Here is a 20,151-nt window from a genome sequence, read left to right as displayed (position 1 = left end):
CCTTTATTTAACCAGGTAGGCTAGTTGAGAACACCTTTATTTAACCAGGTAGGCTAGTTGAGAACACCTTTATTTAACCAGGTAGGCTAGTTGAGAACACCTTTATTTAACCAGGTAGGCTAGTTGAGAACACCTTTATTTAACCAGGTAGGCTAGTTGAGAACACCTTTATTTAACCAGGTAGGCTAGTTGAGAACACCTTTATTTAACCAGGTAGGCTAGTTGAGAACACCTTTATTTAACCAGGTAGGCTAGTTGAGAACACCTTTATTTAACCAGGTATGCTAGTTGAGAACACCTTTATTTAACCAGGTAGGCTAGTTGAGAACACCTTTATTTAACCAGGTATGCTAGTTGAGAACACCTTTATTTAACCAGGTAGGCTAGTTGAGAACACCTTTATTTAACCAGGTAGGCTAGTTGAGAACACCTTTATTTAACCAGGTAGGCTAGTTGAGAACACCTTTATTTAACCAGGTAGGCTAGTTGAGAACACCTTTATTTAACCAGGTAGGCTAGTTGAGAACACCTTTATTTAACCAGGTATGCTAGTTGAGAACACCTTTATTTAACCAGGTAGGCTAGTTGAGAACACCTTTATTTAACCAGGTAGGCTAGTTGAGAACACCTTTATTTAACCAGGTAGGCTAGTTGAGAACACCTTTATTTAACCAGGTAGGCTAGTTGAGAACACCTTTATTTAACCAGGTAGGCTAGTTGAGAACACCTTTATTTAACCAGGTAGGCTAGTTGAGAACACCTTTATTTAACCAGGTAGGCTAGTTGAGAACACCTTTATTTAACCAGGTAGGCTAGTTGAGAACACCTTTATTTAACCAGGTAGGCTAGTTGAGAACACCTTTATTTAACCAGGTAGGCTAGTTGAGAACACCTTTATTTAACCAGGTAGGCTAGTTGAGAACACCTTTATTTAACCAGGTAGGCTAGTTGAGAACACCTTTATTTAACCAGGTAGGCTAGTTGAGAACACCTTTATTTAACCAGGTAGGCTAGTTGAGAACACCTTTATTTAACCAGGTAGGCTAGTTGAGAACACCTTTATTTAACCAGGTAGGCTAGTTGAGAACACCTTTATTTAACCAGGTAGGCTAGTTGAGAACACCTTTATTTAACCAGGTAGGCTAGTTGAGAACACCTTTATTTAACCAGGTAGGCTAGTTGAGAACAAGTTCTCATTTACAACTGCGACCTGGCCAAGATAAAGCATAGCAGTGTGAACAGACAACACAGAGTTACACATGGAGTAAACAATTAACAAGTCAATAACACAGTAGAAAAAAGGGAGTCTATATACATTGTGTGCAAAAGGCATGAGGAGGTAGGCGAATAATTACAATTTTGCAGATTAACACTGGAGTGATAAATGATCAGATGGTCATGTACAGGTAGATATTGGTGTGCAAAAGAGCAGAAAAGTAAATCAATATAAACAGTATGGGGATGAGGTAGGTAAAATTGGGTGGGCTATTTACCGATAGACTATGTACAGCTGCAGCGATCGGTTAGCTGCTCAGATAGCAGATGTTTGAAGTTGGTGAGGGAGATAAAAGTCTCCAACTTCAGCGATTTTTGCAATTCGTTCCAGTCACAGGCAGCAGAGAACTGGAACGAAAGGCGGCCAAATGAGGTGTTGGCTTTAGGGATGATCAGTGACATACACCTGCTGGAGCGCGTGCTACAGGTGGGTGTTGCCATCGTGAACAGTGAACTGAGATAAGGCGGAGCTTTACCTAGCATGGACTTGTAGATGACCTGGAGCCAGTGGGTCTGGCGACGAATATGTAGCGAGGGCCAGCCGACTAGAGCATACAGGTCGCAGTGGTGGGTGGTATAAGGTGCTTTAGTGACAAAACGGATGGCACTGTGATAAACTGCATCCAGTTTGCTGAGTAGAGTGTTGGAAGCAATTTTGTAGATGACATCGCCGAAGTCAAGGATCGGTAGGATAGTCAGTTTTACTAGGGTAAGTTTGGCGGCGTGAGTGAAGGAGGCTTTGTTGCGGAATAGAAAGCCGACTCTAGATTTGATTTTCAATTGGAGATGTTTGATATGAGTCTGGAAGGAGAGTTTACAGTCTAGCCAGACACCTAGGTACTTGTGTATTGTATTTCGCTATGTAAACTTCCGACCTCAACTGTAAATCCACAGAGAGCTACAGGATTAGGCCTAAATCCAAATATAGAAATGTGCAGTATTCGGTACTCACATGCATGACATGCCAACCTGCTCCAAACAACAACATGAAGGAAATATACAATTTCAACATCCAATATTGGAGTAAAATGGCAAATGGTTAAAGAAACTTCAATCATATAACTTGCAAGCGTGACTCTTCACAAGAAAAATCTCCTTATTAAATTAGGCTAATTTAAGAAAAATAATGGGCTGCTGTTGATCAATAATGACCTCAGATTCAATGTAAAACAATTCAAAATCAGTATAGTCTTATCAATAGTGAGGAGGAATTATTATCTGCCAGTTTCCACTAGTTTTTCCACCAAAAGGTGGGTTTTTGGACTAGAATTAATGTACGACTACAACACTTATTTTTCAAGATGGCGCCGATAGAGATGGCAGCTTCGCTTCAAGTCCTTAGGAAACTGTGCAATATATATTTTTTTAATGTATTATTTCTTACATTGTTAGCCCAGAAAATCTTACGTGTTATTACATACAGCCGGGAAGAACGATTGGATATCAGAGAGACGTCAACTTTAGTTTGGTCTAATCTTGATTGTTGTCCAGTCGTGTGGTCCAGTGTTGCAATGAAATATCTAGTTGAGCTGCAGCTGGCCCAGAACAGAGTGGCACGTTTTGCTGTTAATTGTAATCAAAGGGCTGATATGAATACTATGCATGCCAGTCTTTCTTGTCTAAGAGTCGAGGAGAGTGACTGTTTCTTATAAAAAGAAGTGATGCAATCTGTTGAAAATCCCAAATTGTTTGCATAGTCAACTTACACATAGCTCTGACACACACACACGTATCCCACCAGACATGCCACCAGGGGTCTTTTCATAGTCCCAAATCCAGAACACATTCAAGAAAATGTACAGTCTAATATAGAGCCCTTATTGCATGGAACTTCCTTCCATCTCATATTGCTCAAATAAACGGCAAACCTGGTTTCAAAAAACAGATAAAGCAACACCTGGTGGCACAACGCCTCTCCCCTATTTGACCTAGATAGTTTGTGTGTATGCATTGATATGTAGGCTACGTGTGCCTTTTTAAAAATGTATGTAGTTCTGTCCTTTAGCTTTTCTTGTCTGATGATGTTCTGTATTATGTCATTCTGTATTACATTTCATGTTTTGTGTTGGACCCCAGGAAGAAAAGCTGCTGCTTTTGCAACAGCTAATGGGGATCCTACTAAAATACCAAACTTACCAGCACTACGACCAGGAATATGACTTTCCCAAAGCAGATCCTTTGTCTGCACCTCCCAGGTCATTTAAACTGATACCAGAGGCCGACCCAAAACAAAGCTGTCGGAGGAGAGGGTGCCGGAGCGGTCTTCTAGTGAGGCTTCGGATGCGCGCACACCACCCACCGCTTCCGAGTATATTACTCGCTAATGTCCAGTCCCTAGTTAACAAAGTTGACAAAAATTAGGGCAAGAGTTGCTTTCGAAAGAGATATCAGGGATTGTAACATACTCGGTTTCACGGAGACATGGCTAGCTGAGGACATGCTGTCAGAGTCAGTACAGCCAACGGGATTTCCAGTGTATCGCGCCGACAGGAACAAACATAATTCTGATAAAAAGAAGGGTGGGGGTGTATATTTCATGATTAACGGCTCGTGGTGTAATCATAACAACATACAGGAACTCAAGTCATTTTGTTAACCTGACCTAGAATTCCTCACAATCAAATGCCAACCGTATTATCTCACAAGAGAACTCTCCTCGGTTATCGTCACAGCCGCATATATCCCCCCTCAAGCAGATACCAAGACGGCCATCAAGGAACTTCACTGGACTTTATGCAAACTGGAAACCATATATCCTGAGGCTGCATTTATTGTAGCTGGGGATTTTAACAAAGCTAATCTGAGAACAAGGCTACCTAAATTCTATCAGCATATCGATTGCAGTACACGAGCGAGTAACACACTCAACCATTGCAACTCTAACGTCCGCGATGCATACAAGGCCCTCCCCCGCCCTCCATCTGACCAAATCTGACCATGACTCCATCTTGTTGCTCCCATCCTATAGGCACAAACTAAAACAGGAAACGCCCATGCTTCGGTCTATCCAACGCTGGTCTGCCAAATAGATTCCATGCTTCAAGATTGCTTCGATCACGTGGACTGGGATATGTTCCGGGTAGCCTCAGACAATAACATTGACGTATACGCCGACTCTGTGAGCGAGTATATAAGGAAGTGTATAGGAGATGTTGTACCCACTGTGACGATTAAAACCTTCCCGAACCAGAAACTGTGGATTGATGGCAGCATTCACGCAAAACTGAAAGCATGTACCACCGATTTTTAATCATGACAAGGCGTCTGGAAACATGGCCGAATACAAACAGTGTAGTTATTCCCTCCATAGGGCAATCAAACAAGCAAAGCGTCAGTACAGAGACAAAGTGGAGTCGCAATTCAACGGCTCAAACACGAGACGTATTTGGCAGGGTCTACAGACAATCACAGATTACAAAAAGAAAACCAGCCCTGTTGCAGAAATCGACATTTGGCTCCCAGACAAATTAAACAACTTCTTTGCGTGCTTTGAAGAAAATACAGTGGCACTGACACGGCCTGCTACCAGGGACTGTGGGCTCTCCTTTTCCGTGGCCAACATGAGTAAAATATTGAAACATGTTAACCCTCGCAAGGCTGCCGGTCCAGACGGCATCCCTAGCCGCATTTCCAGAGCATGCACAGACCAGCTGGCTGGTGTGTTTACAGACATATTCAATCAATCCCTATCCCAGTCTGCTGTCCCCACATGCTTCAAGATGGCCACCATTGTTCCTGTTCCCAAGAAAGCTAAGGTAACTGAACTAAATGACTAAGCGCTTACTTCTGTCCTTTATGAAGTGCTTTGAGAGACTAGTCAAGAATCATATTACCTCCACCCTACCTGCTTACCGCCCCAACAAATCCACAGACGATGCAATCGCCATCACACTGCACAATCCCATTTAGACAAGAGGAACAACTATGTAAGAATGCTGTTCATTGACTACAGCTCAGCATTCAACACCAAAGTACCCTCCAAATGCATCATTAAGCTCGAGACCCTGGGTCTCAACCCCACCCTGTGCAACTGGGTCCTGGACTTCCTGATGGGCCGCCCCCAGGTGGTGAAGGTAAGAAACAACATCTCCACTCCGCTGATCCTCAACACTAGGGCCCCACAAGGGTGCGTTCTCAGCCCTCTCCTGTAATCCCTGTTCACCCACGACTACGTGGCCATGCACACCTCCAATTCAAACATCAAGCTTGCAGGCAACACTACAGTGGTAGGCTTGATTACCAAAAACGACGAGACGACCTAGAGGGAGGAGGTGAGGGCCTTCGGAGTGTGATGTCAGGAAAATAACCTCTCACTCAATGTCAGCAAAACAAAAGAGATGATCGTGGACTTCAGAAAATGGCAAAGGGTACACCCTCCTATTCACTTCGAAGGGATAGCAGTGGAGAAGGTGGAAAGTTTTAAGTTCCTCTGTGTACATATCACCGACGAACTGCAATGGTCCACGCACCCAGACAATGTGGTGAAGAAGGCGCAACAGCGCCTCTTCAACTTCAGGAGGCTAAAAAAATTGCAGTGTCACCAAAAACCCTCACTAACCTTTACAGGTGCACAATTGAGAGCATCCTGTCGGGCTGTATCACCGCCTGGAACGGCAACTGCACGCCCACAACTGCAGGGCTCTCCAGAGGGTGGTCGGGTCTGCACAACGCATTACCGGGGGCAAACTACCTGCCCTCCAGGACACCTACAACACCCGATGACACAGGAAGGCAAAAAAGATAATCAAGGACAATAACCACCCGAGCCACTGCCTGTTCACCCAGCTATCATCCAGAAGGTGAGGTCAGTACAGGTGCATCAAAGCTGGGACAGAGAGATTGAAAAACAGCTTCTATCTCAAGCCATCAGATTGTTAAACAGCCAGCACTAGCACAGAGGCGTCTGCCTACCTACAGACTTGATATCATTGGCCACTTTAACAAATGGAACAATAGTCACTTTAATAATGCCACTTTAAGAATGTTTACATATATCGCATTACTCATCTGTATATACTGTACAGCCGTGGCCAAAAGTTATGAGAATGACACAAATATTAATTTTCACAAAGTCTGCTGCCTCAGTTTGTATGATGGCAATTTGCATATACTCCAGAATGTTATGAAGAGTGATCAGATGAATTGCAATTAATTGCAAAGCCCCTCTTTGCCATGCAAATGAACCGAATCCCCAAAAACATTTCCACTGCATTTCAGCCCTGCCACAAAAGGACCAGCTGACCATCATGTCAGTGATTCTCTCGTTAACACAGGTATGAGTGTTGACGAGGAAAGGGCTGGAGATCACTCTGTCATGCTGATTGAGTTTGAATAAACGACTGGAAGCTTCAAAAGGAGGGTGGTGCTTGGAATCATTGTTCTTCCTCTGTCAAGCACCTGCAAGGAAACACGTGCCGTCATCATTGCTTTGCACAAAAAGGGCTTCACAGGCAATGATATTGCTGCCAGTAAGATTGCACCTAAATCAACCATTTATCAGATCATCAAGAACTTCAAGGAGAGCAGTTCAATTGTTGTGAAGAAGGCTTCAGGGCGCCCAAGAAAGTTCAGCAAGCGCCAGGACCGTCTCCTAAAGTTGATTCAGCTGCGGGATCGGGGCACCACCAGTACAGAGCTTGCTCAGGAATGGCAGCAGGCAGGTGTGAGTGTATCTGCACGCACAGTGAGGCGAAGACTTTTGGAGGATTGCCTGGTGTCAAGAAGGGCAGCAAAGAAGCCACTTCTCTCCAGGAAAAGCATCAGGGACAGACTGATATTCTGCAAAAGGTACAGGGATTGGACTGCTGAGGACTGGGGTAAAGTCATTTTGTCTGATGAATCCCCTTTTGTTTGGGGCATCCGGAAAAAAGCTTGTCCGGAGAAGACAAGGTGAGCGCTACCATCAGTCCTGCGTCATGCCAACAGTAAAGCATCCTGAGAACATTCATGTGTGGGGTTGCTTCTCAGCCAAGGGAGTGGGCTCACTCACTATTTAGCCTAAGAACACAGCCATGAATAAAGAATGGTACCAACACATCCTCCGAGAGCAACTTCTCCCAACCATCCAGGAACAGTTTAGTGACGAACAATGCCATTTCCAGCATGATGGAGCACCTTGCCAAAACATTGATATTTTGGGTCCATGGCCAGGAAACTCCCCAGACCTTAATCCCATTGAGAACTTGTGGTCAATCCTCAAGAGACGGGTGGACAAACAAAAACCCACAAATTCTGACAAACTCCAAGCAATGATTATGCAAGAATGGTCTGCCATCAGCTGGGCTGCCATGAAACCCAGAAGTTAATTGACAGCATGCCATGGCAGATTGCAGAGGTCTTGAAAAAGAAGGGTCAACACTGCAAATATTGACTCTTTGCATCAACTTCATGTAATTGTCAATAAAAGCCTTTGACACTTATGAAATGCTTGTAATTATACTTCTGTATTTCATAGTAAAATCTGACAAAAAATATCTAAAAGACACTGAAGCAGCAGACTTTGTGGAAATTAATATGTCATTCTCAAAACGTTTGGCCACGACCCTTCACTATCTATTCTTTACCATCTATTGCATCTTATCCGCCCTGTCACTGCTCATCCATATATGTTATACATATATATTCTCATCCCATTCCTTCACTAGATTGTGTGTATTAGGTTTTGTTGTGGAATATGTTAGATATTAGGTTTTGTTGTGGAGTTGTTAGATATTACCTGTTAAGACACTGCTGCACTGTCGGATCTAGAAGCATAAGCATTTCACTACACCCGCAATAACATCTGCTAACCACAAGTATGTGACCAATAAAATTTGATCTCACATTTTAACTGCAAATATCAACTGTAAAAATTACAAAAATGTTTTTACACTAAAGTATATTTTTTCCCAGCCTTGCTACATTTTGATCTGCATGTTGCATGAAACTCTCCCCACAACACCAAATTGGATGTAGAGAACTACACGTGCAGGAAGGATGAAGGTTTTAACAATTCAATGCAATGAAACTGAGTATTAAAGTCTTATGGGAGATTAGTCCTTTCCATTTCTGCTTGTAACTCAATGGTCACTGATATGACATATACATGTACCACTGTCAATTGTCTATTTTGTGTGTAGAAAGTAAACAGCATGTCTTGAATGGCCTTTTGCATTTCGGTCCTGGATGAGTTAGTGGGCTTCACGTTATACAGCTGCAGACTTAACTTAAATGCCCAGAGAGGCTATATTTTCTCAACCCATTCAGCAAATATTCAAATGGGCCTAATATCTCAAATGGCTTTCCAATTAGCATGACATTGAACAGTACATTACTATTCTTGTCATACTCCTGTTCTCTTTCCTGGTGGTACAGGAACCACCCACTTCCTGGGAGAAGGAGAGAGCGAGGGCGAAAAGGACAACAAAATTAATACTGCAAAGCAAAGCCTCCCGTTAACAACCTTTGCTGGAGAGAGAGGGAAAGAGAGAGAGAGAGAGAGAGAGAGAGGAGTAAATCGGCAACTGTTTCTACAAGCCACACTGCAGAGCACACAGCACACGTTAAACAGCAGGAGAGGAGAGCAAACCGCTTGGCTGCATTCTCCCAGCCGACAGCCTATGAAAGAAAGGCTAGGAGCAGCCATCGTCATGACGATAAGGCAGAATGTCATGCATTGCTGAAGGTCGCCACTTACTGGATGGAGTCGCTTTCAGTTGCATCAGCGGCGTCGGCTGGGCCTGGCTGGGAGAAACAGGCCGATACAAAGGAGCCCATAGGAAGCCGGCCTCACCAGCAGGAGAAGAGGGGGAGGAGGAAGAGGAGAAAAGTCCCTAAGAATGAAACTCTTTAGCTTTAGCCTGCGCCATGTGACCGGCGGCCGGGTCCCTTAGCGCTCTGTGCTTTGACCTACATGGAGACAAGAGCACTGCTGTTTCTTGCCCTCGGCTGCTGCTGCTGCTGCTAGGACAACACAGGTAGAAAGCCTCGATTCTGCTTATTCATTTGAAGCCGAAAGCTCTGGGCCCGACTGGCTGGAGTGTGTCTGTCTGTCTGTGTATGTGTGTGTGTGTGTGTGTGTGTGTGTATGTCTGCATGCGTGCGGCAGGGAGCCGGCAAGAGGACACGAGTTTTAGTCCATCACGGTGCTCCCTGTGATATCCAGCTGGAAATGAGCCTTGCTTCCTGCCTCCCTCCCCATCTGCTGAAGGGGCCTGAGCCCTGACTGTGTGCTGAGGCCACTCCTCACAGAAGCATGAATGAAGGAAGAAGTGGGATTGTGCTGGCTGCTCGGGTGGTGGCAGGCAGGGTGTGTGTGTGTGGGAGGGGGTATTTATGTCCTTCACCATATGAGTGTGAGAGTCGGGGCTCCACGGGGCTTGTGTCTGCTGTTCTACTCAGGCTATAAATAACACTGCTGCTTAATATCCTCTAACCTGGCTTGGTGGTAAAATGAGAAAAAAATGCCTTCGCAGAGGGATGTCAGTTGCACACATATGGTGGAAATAGTAAGCTACAGTATGAGCCTCTGCTCACAACACAGATACCTAACATCTGATGATGTACTGCAGTGACGTAACAGATTGAATGCCAAATTCATTTTCCCGAATGGAATATAATAGCTGCAGTGTTTGGAGACGCGTATTAAATAGGCTGTGTTTCAGAAGAAATCTTTTACAAAAAGCTCACTACAAATTGGATGCAAGAGCCATTGGATAAAATTCTGAATGAATCGAAATTAGGATAGATTATTGCCAAGTGTAAAGAAAAATTATTTACAATTCACTGCTCATTTGACCTTTTTCAAGGGTAGATGGTTGTATCAATTAATTTGACCCACTACTCTTATCCATCCTTGCAATTTGACATGATGTGAGTCAATTCCTATCAAAGGTTGATGATAAACATCGGGGTGAAGCTTTCCTTTCAAATGTGGAGGCAGGGTCAGACCACTTGGCTTGAGACGCTTTTGAAGTTAGGACTGTGACGGTTATGGAATTTAAGATGACGTTTTGTCAGCCAAATGGCCGCGGTCACTGTACATTTTTCTATTTATTTATTTTCTCCTCTCCTGAAGGCATGTGCTGCTGCTGCAGGGAGGGGGGGGGGGGGTTCCTAGGCAACCGAAGACTAATTTGCTACAACACCGACAACAAGTTTCATCACCTTGTAAAGAGTTTGTGTTACCATGGAAATGGACTAAACCGCACAAATGCCCAACCAGAGTCTTTGGTCAGCTGTTCATTCAACACAAAAAAAATGGTTATGACAGTTATATACTTTCATGACAATCTTCATCTATAAAATCGGCAGTTACACGATTATACAATTACCGTGCCAGCCCTATTTGAAATAGTATATTCCTTTTTAAAGAAAATAATCTAAGGGAGCATACAGTTTACCCCTGCTGCACCCCACCCATGCAGAGGAGGATTTCCTGTGTGCTTTCACATTTCTGTTGGGAAAAGGAAGGAAATGTCTGCAGACTCAATGCCTCCTGCTCAGTAATGTGCCCAGGAATTCAAACCTCAAATCCTAAAAGCCGTTTCCAATGTAATTTGTGCTCTTACAGTTCTGGTTTTTATTGTCTGTTAGCTTTTTAAAAAGTAGAGGAACAAAGTTGACAATGTTTTGACTCGTGGAGGGGTACAGTAAGCCTAGACTAAATGTTGATTCTGAGAGCACCTAAAAAGTCAAGTTATAGAACAACAAGACATTATTTGATTATGGCCAATTTAGGATTCACAAAAGAATGCTTTACCACAAAGCACGATAGCCAAGTTATTGTAACTGAGCTGGTGGGTTGTACAAATTCAATTCTGTGCTTTAGATGTTTTTGTTGCGTCCACGGTACACCGTGCTAAAACAATAATGTATTAAATTACCCTAATGGCCTGACCCTAATGGCTCCTGCAAACCCATTATAAAAGCCTATTATTACGGTGATGGATTTACAAACTGCTCTTTTAAGTGTTCCTGGAGTGGAAGAAAGTATGCAAAAACCTACCTATGTCTGTATATTAGGAGACACTGAGGCGTGTTTCTTAACACCTAGGCTGTAATCATATCAAAACAAAACTGTAATCATAGATACCGGATTGAATAATGGAGATCTTGATTCATACAATTCCTGAATTGGAGTTTAAACTTGACCCAAGGCAGTGGACCTCTAGTATCATTATCCCCATGGAATACTGCAACAGAAGGATGTGTCCTGCAGAGGGCAGCATTACCATAGTAATAAAACAGGAACAGGGTAAGATTGGCTGGCACTGTGAAGCAGGAACAGGGTAAGATTGGCTGGCACTGTGAAGCAGGAACAGGGTAAGATTGGCAGGCACTGTGAAGCAGGAACTGGGTAAGATTGGCTGGCACTGTGAAGCAGGAACTGGGTAAGATTGGCAGGCAATGTGAAGCAGGAACTGGGTAAGATTGGCAGGCACTGTGAAGCAGGAACAGGGTAAGATTGGCAGGCACTGTGAAGTAGGAACAGGGTAAGATTGGCAGGCACTGTGAAGCAGGAACAGGGTAAGATTGGCAGGCACTGTGAAGCAGGAACTGGGTAAGATTGGCAGGCAATGTGAAGCAGGAACTGGGTAAGATTGGCAGGCACTGTGAAGCAGGAACAGGGTAAGATTGGCAGGCACTGTGAAGTAGGAACAGGGTAAGATTGGCAGGCACTGTGAAGCAGGAACAGGGTAAGATTGGCAGGCACTGTGAAGCAGGAACAGGGTAAGATTGGCAGGCACTGTGAAGTAGGAACAGGGTAAGATTGGCAGGCACTGTGAAGCAGGAACAGGGTAAGATTGGCAGGCACTGTGAAGCAGGAACTGGGTAAGATTGGTGCAGGCACAACCTCATACACACCTTGAAAGAACATTATATAGAGCAAGTCAAAATGTACCAATGTCTGGGAGTTTGGATGGATGAGAAGTTAAGCTTCACCACCCATGTAGAGAACCTTGTCAGGAAACTCAAGCTGCGTATTGGGGTTTTATTACCAACACAAAGCTTGTTTTTCCTTTGCCGCCAGAAAATAGTTGATTATCTGTATGTGACTATGGTGGTACTACTTAGTTTTGTCACAAATCAGAGACGTCTAACTCACCATTGTGATCTCTACAGTGCTGCCGGGTGGACATAGTAGCAACACGCAGGCTCAAACACTGCTACATTCTTATTTATAAGGCCATTTTATTTGTCCTCTCTTCTAGCTCAGAATGAAAAAAACATACAAGCTCAGATCTCAATCTTGTTTAATACTAACAGACCCGAGCATTAGAACAAGAGCATGGAATATGTACCTTTCATTACTCAGCCAACCTACAACTACAGGACCTGGTGTCCCTGGAGGAGGTCAAAGGACAAATAGATGAACAGGTTGTTGAGAAATGTAGTTGTTTCTAGTTGTCAACCCATGCCACTAGTTTGTGTTGCCTTATGTAAGGAAGCATGTTGTTTTACCTCACACACACACACACACACACCTCACCTCTTTCTATAAGTTTATGCAGAATAAATCACCTTGAACCTTCTGTTCAGTGCCAGTGTAAGAAGTGCTACAACCTATAACAAATTCTCCATGAGAGTACAGGCCTAACAGTACAGTGAGCCTGTTGTTATTCAGCCACAATAATAAAGTCTATTCTTTCCTACCTCAGGCAGCCGTGCAGCCAGTCCTTTGGGTCCCGCTCCACCCCATTGGCCAGGGGTCCGCTGGAATGTTTATCTGATTGGCCGCTGAAAGCGGGGTCCCCACTCGCTACCACCTCCTCTAGGTAGGAAGACGTCACTTCCAGGGCGGCTTTCCCGCCCTTCCCCGTGGTCGTGACGCTGAGTAGCTCCTGGCGCTCCCGCTGGCGCCCCGCGTCGGGCAACAACTCCACAAAGTGGCCCGTCTCCTTGAGGCGTTGCTGGATCATGGGAGTAAGGGGCATGTCGAAAGTGAAGCCCGAGTCCGCCTCGTCGTCAGCCGAGGAAGATAGGGCATCCAGAGAGTCCAGGCTGCTGTAAAGGGTGCTACGGAAACGGTCTGACTCCAGGATGCTCTCGAACTGCGAGCTGAAGACGTCGGTGGCCTCCTGGCTCTCCGATGTCTCCTTGCCATCCCGGTTATCCGACGGGTCCTCGCTGCCATTGGTCTTCGTACTCCTGAGGGAGTCGGGGACAAACAGAGACAATCATGAAAACTTTGACTGGGGACAAAAGTCAAGTCTTAGTCTTAACTTAGCAGAAGAAGACTGGAATTCAAACTAGCCTGTGGGAAACCTTAGCCATTATATTTCACAGTACATATCCATCTGGCATTCCTCCTCAATGAAATGGTTTGAACCATAAGAGATCGATAGAGGACTCATCTTTGTATCTGTGCTAGCATCTCCATTTTGAAGTAGTCAATTTTTCTTCACTATTGGCTGATCCCTCCTGATGACCCAGTTGAACATGACTCCAACAGGGTCACCAGGAGGGATGAGTCAATGAAGTTGGAAGTCCCATCCAGTTTACTACATTAAAATTGTGGAAGCCCTCAAGGGCACTGCCCATGCTAACACGGTCTTTTGGCCACTAGTGGCCTCTATCATCCTCTATGGTCTGAGACTACCTTTAATGAGAGGCATTATTCAAAACCACCTCATCTGCAATTGGATCACCTTCAACCAACCAGAGGACGGCCTAATTCAAAGCAGTGTTTGGCCACCTGTGATTTTGTCCTAAAACCCACCCATTGGTTCTGAAAGGATGCGGATTGGACCGATCATTTGCTAACTCGTTCCAAACGCCAATCTATTGGAGAAAGGCCTGACTGATGTGATTGTGAAGTGAATCAAAATGGAGAACGCTGCGATCAGGCTGGTTCCACAAGGGTACTGAAACCTGGCCTGAATTTCTTGGATTAGGATATTGTTCCTCTACCAAGAAGAAATAGATTAGATTCAGCAATATGACGCTACCATAAGAAGCGGGGCAACTTGCAACCCAAACAAGAAGAGTAAAAAACAAGATGCTAATCTCGTCAGCATTTGTTCTCAAGCGGCTATCATGTTGCTCGAGGGAAGCGTGTAACTCCCCTGCACATGCTCAAAAGTATCTGTACGAGTTAACTAGTGCAGCATCTTGCTTGGCACTCCCCATGATAACATCTTTGGTCCCACTGCTGTTTATGGTCACATCATACTGCTTACTTCCTGCTCCTCAAACAGAGCTAAATACACTGTCCCTGTCGTAGAGGCCTATAGCCGCTGTGGTGAACTCAGCTAAATACACTGTCCCTGTCATAGAGGCCTATAGCCGCTGTGGTGAACTCAGCTAAATACACTGTCCCTGTCATAGAGGCCTATAGCCGCTGTGGTGAACTCCGCTAAATACACTGTCCCTGTCGTAGAGGCCTATAGCCGTTGTGGTGAACTCCGCTAAATACACTGTCCCTGTCGTAGAGGCCTATAGCCGCTGTGGTGAACCCAGCTAAATACACTGTCCCTGTCGTAGAGGCCTATAGCCGCTGTGGTGAACTCAGCTAAATACACTGTCCCTGTCATAGAGGCCTATAGCCGCTGTGGTGAACTCAGCTAAATACACTGTCCCTGTCATAGAGGCCTATAGCCGCTGTGGTGAACTCCGCTAAATACACTGTCCCTGTCGTAGAGGCCTATAGCCGTTGTGGTGAACTCCGCTAAATACACTGTCCCTGTCGTAGAGGCCTATAGCCGCTGTGGTGAACTCTCAGAGGAAGTTATAAAGCACACGATTCCATTATTAACCCAGAGACCTTGCACCTTTCTACCTCCTCTCAGCGAAACTAACAAAACAACACATTTCTGTGGACTGTGACAATGCTCGTTTCCATGTAATGGAAACATCCAGCAACTAAAAGGAACTCTGAGGACAAAAAAGCTACGGACGTTAGAAATATTGAAACACAGTGGAGGATCAAGTGTAAATAGTTCCATAAAATAAACAGTGAATCATAATCACACTATTTACTTTGACATCTTATTTTACAGGCCTTCAGTCATGACAATCTAATTGGTCACAAGGGGATGAGCTGAGGAGAGAAGTGCTGAATTCCAAATAGACACCTAGCCCCCAATAGCCCCTAGGGCAGGGGGATGGGAACCAAGTTGACAGGAAGATTCATTTTTTCAAATGTTCACTAAAACGTAGTACTCTGGGAGCCACGATGGAAATACCCCACAGATGAACCCGTCAAAAACAATGAGACTTGGCCTGAGGTGGACTAGCAGTCTAAACCACTGCCTCTGTAGCACATGTATGATGTACAGCTGACAGCATGGGTTTTCAACACCCTGTAGCACATGTATGATGTACAGCTGATAGCATGGGTTTTCAACACTCTGTAGCACATGTATGATGTACAGCTGACAGCATGGGTTTTCAACACCCTGTAGCACATGTATGATGTATAGCTGACAGCATGGGTTTTCAACACTCTGTAGCACATGTATGATGTACAGCTGACAGCATGGGTTTTCAACACCCTGTAGCACATGTATGATGTACAGCTGACAGCATGGGTTTTCAACACCCTGTAGCACATGTATGATGTACAGCTGACAGCATGGGTTTTCAACACCCTGTAGCACATGTATGATGTACAGCTGACAGCATGGGTTTTCAACACCCTGTAGCACATGTATGATGTACAGCTGACAGCATGGGATTTCAACACCCTGTAGCACATGTATGATGTACAGCTGACAGCATGGGTTTTCAACACTCTGTAGCACATGTATGATGTACAGCTGACAGCATGGGTTTTCAACACTCTGTAGCACATGTATGATGTACAGCTGACAGCATGGGTTTTCAACACTCTGTAGCACATGTATGATGTACAGCTGACAGCATGGGTTTTCAACACTCTGTAGCACATGTATGATGTACAGCTGACAGCATGGGTTTTCAACACTCTGTAGCACATGTATGGTGTACAGCTGACAGCATGGGTTTTCAACACTGTAGCACATGTATGATGTATAGCTGACAGCATGGGTTTTCAACACTCTGTAGCACATGTATGATGTACAGCTGACAGCATGGGTTTTCAACACTGTAGCACATGTATGATGTACAGCTGACAGCATGGGTTTTCAATACCCTGTAGCACATGTATGATGTACAGCTGACAGCATGGGTTTTCAACACCCTGTAGCACATGTATGATGTACAGCTGACAGCATGGGTTTTCAACACCCTGTAGCACATGTATGATGTACAGCTGACAGCATGGGTTTTCAACACCCTGTAGCACATGTATGATGTACAGCTGACAGCATGGGTTTTCAACACCCTGTAGCACATGTATGATGTACAGCTGACAGCATGGGATTTCAACACCCTGTAGCACATGTATGATGTACAGCTGACAGCATGGGTTTTCAACACTCTGTAGCACATGTATGATGTACAGCTGACAGCATGGGTTTTCAACACTCTGTAGCACATGTATGATGTACAGCTGACAGCATGGGTTTTCAACACTCTGTAGCACATGTATGATGTACAGCTGACAGCATGGGTTTTCAACACTCTGTAGCACATGTATGGTGTACAGCTGACAGCATGGGTTTTCAACACTGTAGCACATGTATGATGTATAGCTGACAGCATGGGTTTTCAACACTCTGTAGCACATGTATGATGTACAGCTGACAGCATGGGTTTTCAACACTGTAGCACATGTATGATGTACAGCTGACAGCATGGGTTTTCAACACTCTGTAGCACATGTATGATGTACAGCTGACAGCATGGGTTTTCAACACCCTGTAGCACATGTATGATGTATAGCTGACAGCATGGGTTTTCAACACTCTGTAGCACATGTATGATGTATAGCTGACAGCATGGGTTTTCAACACTCTGTAGCACATGTATGATGTACAGCTGACAGCATGGGTTTTCAACACTCTCTCTCCTATTATTCACCTCTATCGATCACTATCCAATAAACATACAAAATACCTCAATTTAAATGTATTTTTCTTTACAAAATTTGAGAGACATTGGCGCACTTGGCTGCATTTCAAACGAAACAGAATTGTGTTGAATAGTAAGGGGTGTAGTCAACTTCAACGGTTTTCAAATAACCTTTTCTGTGGCTGTTCAAGTGTGAGTAGAGCTAATTTGATGTGTTTATTCTAGTACTATTAGGCCTATAGTGTATTGATTACTTTGACAAATTATAGATCACCAAAGCCACACGTTTCAGACCCCTGCACTAGGGACTAGGGGCATCTGTAGATCTGAGAGGATTGGATCGTCCTGCCCTATGGGCTGTTCTGGTTTGGACTAAACTTAATTACAGCTGTCCAATCCTTTCAGAGGCCATATGTAACAAGTGTCTCAAAGTATGAGTGCTGATCTAAGATCAGCTACTTCCTGTCCATATAACCGTATTCATTGAAAGAAAACAATGAAGCTGAATACAGCCCCAGACCCACAGGAGTGGCTATGGGTCAGAGGCCATTTGGAATATAGCAGATATGTGACGTACCTATCTGAGCTGGGCTCCCGTGCCGCGTCTCCATCAGGGCTCTGGTGCAGAAATATGTCAGGGAGCACCCGGAACACCTCGTCCTCCAGGGACAGCCGGCAGGGGAGTCTCTCTAGAGGACTCAGACTGTCCACAGAGCTCTCTACCTTCAGACCGCTGCAGCTCCTACCTCCCTCCAGTCCCTTCTCCGAGTCCTCACTACCTCGCTCATGTCCCATCTGACCACAAACGTCTGTCGCCGCCACCACCGTCGTCGTGCTCCCTGGCCGGCTCTCCGCAAATCGCAGTTTCTTAGGGGGCTTCTCCCTCAGCTGGCCCCCGTCTAGGAAGGCGGTGAAAATGCCTGGGATCTCGGCCAGGATTTTACTGGACTCCTCCAGGGACTCCTCGTCCAGGAGCAGCCCCCCTCCGGCAGGCTCGGTCGCTGCCTCTGAACCCCTCCTGGGAGGTTCAGAATGGTCCACCACGGGTACCACACCCGCCCCTGAGCATGGCCCAGATGTGAATGCAGCAGCTGTCAGGCCGGCACTTGTTTTTTCTTGGCAGTTCGCAGCGGGCGCATTCCTGAAGTCTCCGTTTACCTCGGCCGCCACGGTGGAGACGCCCAAGGCCTTCTGGGCCGCGGAGCTCAGGGAAGCCGTATCTTTCAGCAGCGCCTCCGTCCACGAGTCCAGGAGGAAGGTGGGCGAGAGGAGTGGGTCTCCCGGTGGAACAAGGCCCAGGCCAGACATGTCCAGGTCCACATTGGTCTCCACCCCCTCACCGTTTCTCTCTGAGGTCCGGCTGGCCACATCCTGCGAGGCCCCGTTTTGACCGCTACAGGGGATCATGATGGCTGCGCTCTGCTGTTCACTACTGTCCGCTGGGTGTAGGCTGTCCTCAGGTTGGGTGTAGGCGGCTGGAGCATTCTGGCTCCTGGCGCTGAGGCCGCTCAGCAGGTTGGCCAGCTCACGGTCGATCTCCAGGAACAGCGAGGTTTCATCGATGTCATCGTCCTGGAGACAGGCGTCTAGACTGGTGCTACTACTCCCCTCGTCCGCTAAGACGTGAGAGGTTGATGCTGAAACTGAGAAAATTAGATGTGTCAAATACTACAAGATAAATAGATCAATACAAATGTCACATGTGCACTTTAAAAATATATCAATTGTTACTTATCATCGCTATCACCATCATTAGATAGATTATATTGATTTAGGATGTGAAACAATGTGTATTTCCTCTCGGTGTAAGATAAATATCTCTCTTGGACTAATTCTGAATAAGCCTTGTAGTCTGAACACTACGGCACTGTGTCCACTTCATGAAAGGAGAAGGGCTAGGAGGTGCCAAGGAAGGGCTGGGATGAATCCAAACTAATACTGCTGGTTCCTTTTCTTTCTTTCGTCCCTTCACACGCAGATGTCCCTTTCACTGGCCGGCAAACGGCTTCAGACAGTGGACCAAAGCTCAGCATGCTCAGTTCACATGTATTCACAAACATTTATTACAAATTAGCCGAGTGTGATGGATACAATTTTGCCAAAACAGCAGGTCTTTTTTTCTATTGAATACCTTAGTATCTAGTTAAATATTGAACAGCTTTAAGCTGCTTTGAGCCATGTAGGGAGAATGTATAATTACTAAATTAACAAAATACACCTAAGGGTTTTTATCCTGGAGTATTTCGCTCTGTCCTCTTGTTGAACCTGTTCACGAAGAGTTGGACGAGACAGCTGTGTCAATTAATACAATTATCCAGTTTAATTTGACATGAACGGTGGAGTGGATGAGGTCAAGTAAGAGGTCTATTGTCACAGTGATACATAGTGAATACCATCAAAGGTACAGCATCATTAGCATGTAGGCTAATGAAACCCAGAACAGAACTGGATGAACAGGAGGTAGCTTAAAAGTAAAAACATCATGTGCAGCCTGCTCCGCCCTGTTTATGCTAATAGGCCCATACTTCAAACCAACACAATGAGTTCAACACGGTTGTGTTTATTAGGGGACACCGTTTTGCTACGGTAAAAGAAAGCAATCGTTCCTTTTCAGATCGTACCACTCCATTTCAGAGCGTTTTCTTCCATGTCCTGCCTACTTAACAAGACCCTGATCTCTGTCTCCAGTTACTGTATGTCCTCGTCATAGAAGACGTTATGTCAAGAACACGATTACACTAGATGGCAGCATTTCCTTGTTTTTACTGTATCAATATCTGTTTCTACTGGAGAGTGACTGACATAGCATGAGAGATTCATGGCGTAAGGCATAAGAGTCTAAGCTCTGTCCAAGCCGCGGGGGGCCTTACTGTCATTAGCCCATACAAACGCAATGAATAAAAGATTCCCTACATGGAACAACAGATAGTTCCAAAGGGAAGTTTGTTCTGAAGTTTCTGT

The 20,151-nt window shown here is 45.1% G+C and overlaps 1 protein-coding gene across 4 annotated transcripts in view; it reads right to left on the bottom strand.

Annotated features, from left to right (window-relative positions):
• The window catches only part of psd3l (pleckstrin and Sec7 domain containing 3, like), a 151,352-nt gene that overhangs the window by 112,655 nt on the left and 18,546 nt on the right, over positions 1-20,151 (bottom strand). For all 4 annotated transcript variants that reach the window (XR_010463741.1, XM_029646831.2, XM_029646839.2 and 1 more), the window contains 2 exons: positions 17,768-18,833; positions 12,910-13,404 (listed from right to left, as the gene is read on the bottom strand). Coding sequence is in view for 3 of the 4 variants with exons in the window: in XM_029646831.2 (XP_029502691.1) it covers positions 12,910-13,404; positions 17,768-18,833 (1,561 nt within the window). In the remaining variant the exon portion in view is untranslated. The remainder of the gene's footprint in view (positions 1-12,909; positions 13,405-17,767; positions 18,834-20,151) is intronic.

This window comes from Oncorhynchus nerka, linkage group LG4 (assembly GCF_034236695.1).
Source record: "Oncorhynchus nerka isolate Pitt River linkage group LG4, Oner_Uvic_2.0, whole genome shotgun sequence".
NCBI classification, from domain to species: domain Eukaryota; kingdom Metazoa; phylum Chordata; class Actinopteri; order Salmoniformes; family Salmonidae; genus Oncorhynchus; species Oncorhynchus nerka.
Note: the sequence above shows the minus strand (reverse complement) of the source record. Positions and strands in the feature narration are given on the sequence as shown.